The 8,778-nt window shown below is 41.3% G+C and overlaps 1 protein-coding gene across 3 annotated transcripts in view; it reads right to left on the reverse strand.

The window, feature by feature from the left end:
* The window catches only part of STEAP3 (STEAP3 metalloreductase), a 71,545-nt gene that overhangs the window by 25,843 nt on the left and 36,924 nt on the right, over positions 1 to 8,778 (reverse strand). Inside the window, exon 1 of one of the 3 annotated variants that reach the window (XM_069067766.1) lies at positions 2,013 to 2,816. The exons of the other annotated variants lie outside the window; for them this stretch is intronic. Within the exon in view, the coding sequence (XP_068923867.1) occupies positions 2,013 to 2,154 (142 nt within the window). The 5' untranslated portion in view covers positions 2,155 to 2,816. Of the gene's footprint in view, positions 1 to 2,012; positions 2,817 to 8,778 lie in introns of those variants that run through there. 3 annotated transcript variants of the gene reach the window in all.

Genomic DNA, 8,778 nt, shown 5'->3' on the forward strand with positions numbered 1-8,778 from the left:
TAGAGAATGACTTGGTGAAAAAAGGCAGAGTGACCTGGTAGAAACATAAAGTTTGGAAGCCTGAGTATTAAAGCCTCTAATTAGCTGGGTAAGTGACTTCAGCTCTGTGGGCCACAGCTTCATCATTTGCAAGAGGGTAAGTGTAGGTGAGATGATCTTTCAAGTCACAGTCTATGATTCCAAGAAAATTCAATGGTCGTTATTGGGGAAAGACTTTGGCCTCATCAAAAGGAATGAATAGAGACAGCCAATGTCAGTCACTGGGATGTAGAACACTCCTCTTGGTCCAGTTCATGGTGCCGTCTTAATCAGAGACCTTCCTGGCTCTTTGGGCCCACGCTTACTTCTCTAAATGCCTCTTTCACAACCAGATATTTCAGAATTGGTTTTCTGTTTTATGTGCACATTCCCTGTTTCCCCAGGTTGCTGAGGGCAGAGCCCAAGAACTTCTCTTGTTCTCTCTACCCCTTCCACTCCTCAATGCTAACACTGAGTTAGGCTCCCAGGAGACACTAAGGCACCATGGACAGGGTTTGGGAGTCAGGAAGACTTGGGTTTGAACCTCACTTACCTTCCCCCTACCCTGTCCCACCTGCTAACTATGCAACCATAGGCAAATCACTAAATCTCAATTTATACATCGGTAAATTAGGCATACCACCTACCTCGAGGGTGTTGTGAGGCTTAAATGTGAAAATATATGTAAAATTTTAAAGACCTAGGTAAAAATTATTATTATTCCTTGTTGCCTGAAATTACTTATAAAGAGAAGGAGTTTGATTGGATGACTGGCAAAGGATCCATTGTATCAGCCTCTCTGATATGTGGATACTTACTTCTGGATTTAGAATTCCATAGCAGATAGAACGATGTACAAAAAGATTCATGGGATGAGGGTGGATTGGATCAGAGAGTATATATTCTGAATGGAGACCTGAAGACTCCCTCCTTTTTAGGGGCTGAATACCGCATACAGACAGCTAACCCATGGCAACTGAGGGGCTGATGACTGACTGACATTGTAATTTAACTCCACATGCACCATGTTGCAAGCATGTATTTACCCATTATGAACCACACTTCCTGAGAGGGATGACACAATGTCTATTTTTTCTGATGGCTTGAAATGTGCCTCTTTGGCCCATGTCACAGATTAGCAATTCACTCAACTCTCCAAAGGCCAGACTAACAGGAGACCCAGGGAACAGATGAGCCAAAGCCACATATGATCCAAAAAATTATTTCATAGAATCCCCTCTCTGAGCTGGAAGAGATTTCAGGGATCCTATAGTCTGATTCTATTTGGCTGGGGCTAAAATTTAAAAGCATCTGTGACCTCTGAAAGACTGCAGATTAAATTGGGTCAGCAGTAGCCAACCAGGAATAAGGGTCAGGAGCAGCAAGTAGGTGGCCTAGCAGTGTACCACTGACCACAGGAAATCTGGATTGTGGCTGCATAAGAGGCAGGCAGCTTGTAATGCCATGCACATAAGCTTTCCAGAAGAACTGCTACTGTGAACAGCTTTTTAAAGGTTCTGATTACTCACTATAGTGATCACTCTACTTACTCCATAACAAAATCAAAACATCCATGGAAAATCAAGGCACAGCATATTTAAAAATACAGCATTCACCATGTTTCAACTTATCACAGAAAATCACAATATTTACAACATAGTCTCAAAGTAAAATAGTCACTCTTAAGTTAATTCAATTAATCACTTATCATTAGTATCAAAGTACAGAGTCAAAGTCTTCCAGTCTTGGGGCAAAGTCTTAATTAACTCAATCAGTCACTTATCAGGAACAATAGTCAAAGTACTCAAAGTAAAATCAGTCACTTATTCAGTAAAGTCTTACTAAGTATTATACATAAAATCTTCCACCCCTTAGGTCACTAGTAAACTATAATTACATAATTACTCAGTACCCAAGGAGAGGTCTTTTCTTCATCTTGACTTGGGGCCTGTTCTCAGATTCCCTGGATCCCCTTCCATGGCCCCAGATTCTACCTGGATTCAATGGCAGATAGCTCCTAGTTCCTTGACCAGCTCTCTGGGGAGGTCCTGCTCCACACTGGCGTTCACAGGGTCTGGTCCATGTCAGATCTCTCACCATTTCTGCTCCAAGGAATTCGAGGCTCAACCAAGCCATAAACAAAGTCTCGAAAACAAAGTCTCAGCATCCCAGCCATGCTTCAGTCACCTGGGCTCCTGGCTCCTGTTCAGAAGAAGCTCCAGCAAGACAAGTTTTCAGGACTCAGTTCTCCATTCTTCTGTAGCTGTTCTGCCACCAGATCTCGGTCTCAAAGAAATTCTGACTGTGCCTCTCTGGGGCTTTTCTTATATACACAGTATTACCTACTTCACTTCCTTCAACCAACTTCCTGTTATGTAAGTAACAAGGGGCAGGAGTTCATACCTTCTGTTCCCCCAATCAGAGGCTTGATCAGTTAATAAGTGTTTAAGTACCTGCTACTTTTGCCAACACAAAAGGGATCTTCAAGTTCAAAACTACATTACCATTACACAGCTCCTTCTAAGCATACATTAAATCAAGTAGGTTTTAAGCTATTCTCACCCTTCAGGTTTTGTGGTCCATAACTGATAAGCACGGAAAGTCCTACAAGGAGGTCTTTCCACACAAACTTTGAAAAACAATATAGATTTTGACTCAGAGATCCCAATGCTGGGCATATACCCCAAGGAGGCAGAAAACATAGAGGTCCCATGTGAAACAAAATATTTATGACAGCACTGTTTGTACTAATAAAAACCAAACTAAATATACAGTGTAAGGGTCCACTGATTGGAGAATGGCTGAAGAAAGTGGAATATATGAATATAGTGGAATATACTGGAAGAAATGATAAATAAGAAAAAATTTAGGTCTCACCACCTCCAATCCAGGTAAAAGGGGACTCTGAGGGAGTCAAGATGGCAGAGTAGAAACAGGACCTCCCTGCGGCTCCAGCTTCCACCTTCCCCAATTCATGTAAAAGGGGACTCTGAACAAACTTTGGAGCTACAGAACCCACAAAATGACACCGAGAAGCTGACCTCCCGCTGTGGACAGCCTGGCAGGCCGTCAGGAATTGGCCAGCACAGAACTCTGGGAGCCCAACCCAGGCCCCCATGAGCCAGAGGTTTTAGCCCCAGGGCAGGCCTGACCACCCAACAGCTGGAGTCCCTCCAGCTCACCAGCAGCTGTGGCCGCCTCCAACATTATTAACACATAGATGCGGACAAAGTGAGAGGTCAGTGCAGTGTGGACTTTGGGACCAGTAGTTGGGAGAGCATCAGCTTTTCCCCCAGGGCAAGAAGCCACTGAGATACCTCGGCAGTGCCACATGGCAGCTTCTCCTGGTGAGCAGAGTGTAGGGGGACCAAGTGACCAGTCTGAGGGGTAATCGCTCTTGCTTTAACTTCCATGGATCTGGATTGCGGTCTAGAGTGGAGGTCCTGTGTGACCAGCTTGCCCGAGCATGTGGAGGCTTCAGAGAGGGCATCCAACTAATACCTCCAGCAGCTGAGAAAACCCCAGCATTTGGTACGAAGCTCCCCTGTCTGGTAGCAGAGTCCTACTGTGGCAAAAAGCCCAAAAGTCAAGTAATTGAGTGGCAAAATGAGCAGGCAAAGGAAGCAAAACAGAAGAATCCAACATTAGACTCCTATTTTGGGGACAAAAAGGATCAAAGCATGGAGCAGGAGGAAGACAGTGAAGTCAGAACTCCTGCACCAAAAGCTTCCAAGGAAAGTATGAGCTGGTTACAGGCCATAGAGTACCTTAAAAAGCAGATAAGAGAAGTGGAGGAAAAATTGTGAAGAGAAATGAGAACGATGCAAGAAAATTATGAAATAAGAGTCAACAGCCTGACTGAGGAAAATAACAAGCAGCCAGGAAGAAACAATTTGAATATTGTGGAAACACAATCAGAATCTACACTGAGAGATTGAAGGGCTTGGAATATGATATTCTGGAGGTCAAAGGAGCTGGGATTAAAACCAAGAATCACCTACCCAGCAAAACTGAGTATCATATTTCAGGGGAAAATATGGGCATTCAGTGGAATAGAGGACTTTCAAGTATTCTTGAAGAAAAAAACCAGAGTTGAATAGAAAATTTGACATTCAGATACGAGAAGCAAGAGAAGCATGAGAAAGTAAACAGGGAAAAGAAATCATAAGGAACTTATCAAAGTCGAACTATTTACATTCCTACATGGAAAAATGATAATTGTAACTGATAAAACTTTTCTCAGTATGAAAATAGTTGAAAGAAATAGAAATATATCTGTCTATATCAGAGGGTATAAAGGCATATGAATACATATGTGAATATGAGTTATATATGTTTACAGGTATACACAGATAGAGGGCACAGGACCAATTTAATAGGAAGGGATGATACTTAAAAGGTGAAATTAAGAAGGGAGAGAGGAATATAATGAGAGGAGATGGGGAGAGACAGAATGGGGTAAACTATCTCATATAGAAGCAAGGGAAAATGGTTACAATGGAGTGGAAGAATAGGAAGGCAAAAGGGAATGGGTCAACCTTATTCTCATTGAATTTTGCTCAGGGAGGGAATGACATACACACTAAATAAGGTATCTCACCTTATAGGAGAGTAGGGGGGAAGGGAATGAGAAGGGGGATGATGGAAGGGAGGGCAGGCTGTGGGGGAGGGAAGTTGGAAGCACACACTTTTGAAAAGGGACTATCAACTATGTTAATGTTTTGCATTAGCTACAAATGTACAACCTATACTGAACTGCTTATCTTTCCAGTAAGGGTAGGTGACTAGGGAGGAAGGGAATGAATCTGGAATTCAAAGTTTTAAAATCAAATGTTTAAAATATATATTATTCTATATGTAATTGAGAATAAGATATACAGGTACTGGGGCATAGAGATACACCATGCCCTACTGGAAAAGTTGAAGGGGGTATGGGAGAGAGCAGGTTGGAGGAGGGGATATCCTGTGGGACTGCTATTTTGGGGTGGTGGGTAGGGGAAAAATGGGGAGAAAATTTGTAACTCAAAATCTGGCGGAAATGAATGATGTAAATCAGAAGGTAAAGCATTTGAAAATGAAAAAAAATTAGAAAGAAAACAAACTTAGGAAGACTTGTATAAATGGATGTGTAGACAAATAAACAAAATCAGTGGAACATTTTGTATGATGACCATACTAACATAAAGGTGAACAATAATGAAAGATAGTGCTATAAAGACAAAAGGCACCAATAATATTTACAACAAAAATCCACATCATAAAAAACAGGGGGTTAGCATGTTCCAATGGAAAACAAAACCAGCTGGGAATCAAGAGACTTAGGTTCAATTCAGTAACCACTTATTGTGAAGCTACTGTGTGTGCAGGGTTAGGCACCAAAGAATATTTTAAAAAATTAATAAAACATGGTTATTGTCCTCAGAATTTTTAATCTGTTCTCAACTATTAGGATGTAAACTTTCTGAGAGTGTATCCCCAATGCTGGCACACAGTAGGCACTGAAGAAATGCTTGTTGATTGGCAATCTAATACATGTTTATCAGGTGCCTCCTATGTGCAAAACACTTGGCTGGGTATTAGAAATACAGAGAAAATCACATTAGACTTGGGATCTTGGGCAAATAATTTGCCTTCTCTATGCCTCAGTTTCCTTACATATAAAAAAGATAATCATACTGTTCTACCTACCTCCTGTTGGCAAGGCAGTTAAAAGGGAACATAGCATTATTACCATAACCCTTCATTTAATTGGCTCCTTTGGAGTTCCACCTAAGTGATTTTTTCCCAAGTAACTGTAGTAAATGAAAGTATTCCGTCAAGCATTCAATCAAGTTTCATTTTATTCATTTTTGATGGAACTCTTTTTGAAACACAATAAATTTTCTTTCTTCTCACTTCCCTTTCCTTCCTCTCCCCCTCTATCTTCTCACCCCTTTCCCCTCATCTCCCCTGCCCTCCTATCTTCTCCTGTACCCCTCTCTTCTCTTCCCCTCCCTCCTTTCCTCTCCTCTCCTCCACATTGCATATCACTTTGTCTCTCAGATTGAAAGTACCCAGGGGCTCAATCCTAATACCGATCAGCACAGAAGGTTTAACCTGCTGTTTTTCTGACCACTCATGGGCTTAGTCCTAATATTAGTCAGCACAGAAGGTTAAACCTGCTGTTTTTTTGACCTGGACCAGTTTCCAGCCATTCCAGTAACTAACCCTCTACTCCAAAGGCCTCACCATCCATGCTGGACTTGGTGTGGACACTCAACTGCCTTTCAACCCACTGCAGCTCCTGGACAAACATAAGCCGCCTTTCCTGGCATAAAATATATTACATACTCCTAAAAGAAAGCACGGGGAATATACTGGAACCTTTTCTTGATGACAGAGTGACAAACCTCTGTCATGAACAGCAGTGATCATCCTCTTCTGCAATAAGGAGTCTTCTCTGGAACCATTGAGGAATATGGGGTTGTTGATTGTATATTCTTGGTACAGTTTTTTCCTTCACTATCATGTTAGCTTGCTTGCCTTGAGCAGCTCTCCCTCTCCTTCTAATTTGTTGCTGCTAATCTAATGGAAGATTAGAAATGAGATCTTCACCCTTGTTAAAATTTTGTGTAAATACAGAGTAAACAGGTTTTAGCCTAAGTCTTTTATGTTTCCCCATGAGTCAACCATATGAGCTTTCATGTAGGAACTTTCTGGCATCTATTTGGGTTGCTTAAAGCAGAGACCTTATTTTTTTGTTTGTTTATATTTGGGGTGTATAGCTAAAGCTGCCAGATAATAGAAGGAATGTGGTGCTATTATTATTGTTATATGGTGATGATCTGAGATTTAAATTCCTAATAAAATCCTATACAGAAAATAAGGACAAATAACCAGGATTGTAAGCCAGAGGACCCTCCCCCCACAATGAAATGTCAGGGTTCTTAACCTTGTTTCTGTCTTGGGCCCCTTTGGCAGTCTGTTGAAACCTATGGAGCCTTTCTCAGAAGGGTATACATATATTAAATAATCTATCATAAATAATAAAGAAAATTATAGTGATCAAAATATTTTAAATATTTTTTAAATAATTTAAAAGTATTTTTTTTTAAAGCTCATGGACCCAAGGTTAATAATCCCTGCCCTAAAGCATCAATGACATAATTTTTCTCATTTTTCACTGTGAAAGAGACATTTGAGAAACAAGGAATGTCACCCAAAAGTGACATGTAAAACTCAGATCTACTGTCACAACCCTCTCAATCTGATTCTGCTACTGAAGGGCTCCCTGCCAAGTAACATCCTTAGCTTGTATCCTGTTTCCACACGTACCAAGAGTTTATCTTGCCTTCCAAACCTCAGTCAGGATGAGGTACAAAAGGTCTGGCATTTGAGACCTTTTACAATATACTACCAATTTCTCTGTTGTAGCATATTGACTTTGGAGATTGTCTTTGTTCATTGGTACCCACTGGTCCATCTTTGTAGCCCTCAATTTCTTCATCTATAAAATAAAGGGGTTGGATGAGATGATTTTTAAGGTGCCTTCTGGATCCTTCTAGATTTATTTACCATTACTTTGCTACATGAATCCTCTGTTTTAAAAAGACCCATCTACTCACTGTCCTCCAACTGTACCTTGCAGTTTCCCATCTCTGGGAAACAGCATAGACTACCCTCCCTCTCTAATCCCTTGCCTCTCCTCCTGCCTAACTAAAGACTACCTACCCATAAAGACTTGGCTTAATTTCCACCACTTCCCCCCAATTACTTTCTCCGAGGTAGAATGGAAGAATGGGAAGTAGCATTGATCATGGATTTCAAAGAAGACATTTATTAGCTATGTCATTTGGGGAAAATCACTGAGTCTCAATTTTCTCATCTGTAAAATGGGGACAGTACCTATAATGGCCAATGAAGGCCCAGTTCTGGGAGCAGGCAAAGCAGTGTCTGCCAGCTGCCAATGTCCTGTGGAGGGGATGAAGAGGGTTAGTTAGTGAGTCATCTTCTGGAGTACCTGATGCATGTTGATGGGAGAAGCCTATTTTCTCCACTTCAGAGTACCTGCAGGTATTCTGTACCTGGAACCAGAATTGATGTACTCAAGAAAGTTACTAACCTACTGTAATGTAATGCCAAGGAAAGGCAACTTCCCAAGGTTCAGAATACCAGCATAGGTGCTCTCCATTTTATTCAGTGACCAACCAAGAACAGAGAAGATCAAAACATGACATCATTCCAAATACAGCATTTACTAAATGTGATTAAATAATCTCCAAGTACTACTCCACCCCAGGACCTTCCAATCATTCAATCAATTACAAAGTCTCTGTTCTAAATACTTCTCCACCCCTAGGCTATACCTTAATTAAGTCCACCACAAAGCTCCTCTTCTCAAATGGAGATTAGTTTCCAAACATAAGGTCAAAACCCCTGGATCACAATTGAATCTACCCCAGAGTTACATCAAGTTTAAACACAGCACTTAATACCCAAATGGAGGTCTTTTCTTCATCTTGACACGAGGCAAGTTCTCAGCAATCTTAGTTCCTGGGGAGACAAGGCTTAGCAAGGCCATAAGATACATTGCCAGTCCCTTCATGAATTCATCCTCTGTCTGTAGAACAGTCCTAGAACCCCTGAACACATTAGCAAAGCCCTCTCCCAGGATTTCTGTAAACATACAACAAGAAAATCCTTCTTCAGGGCTTCTGAACCAACAGAAAGGCTCCCAGACCCCTGCAACAACAGCACTGTCCTTCACCAGTGGACAGTATT

Source organism: Petaurus breviceps, unplaced genomic scaffold (assembly GCF_028583685.1).
Source record: "Petaurus breviceps papuanus isolate PSGF00001 unplaced genomic scaffold, PetGlider_PUasm1.0 90752, whole genome shotgun sequence".
In the NCBI taxonomy this organism is placed as follows: Eukaryota; Metazoa; Chordata; class Mammalia; order Diprotodontia; family Petauridae; genus Petaurus; species Petaurus breviceps.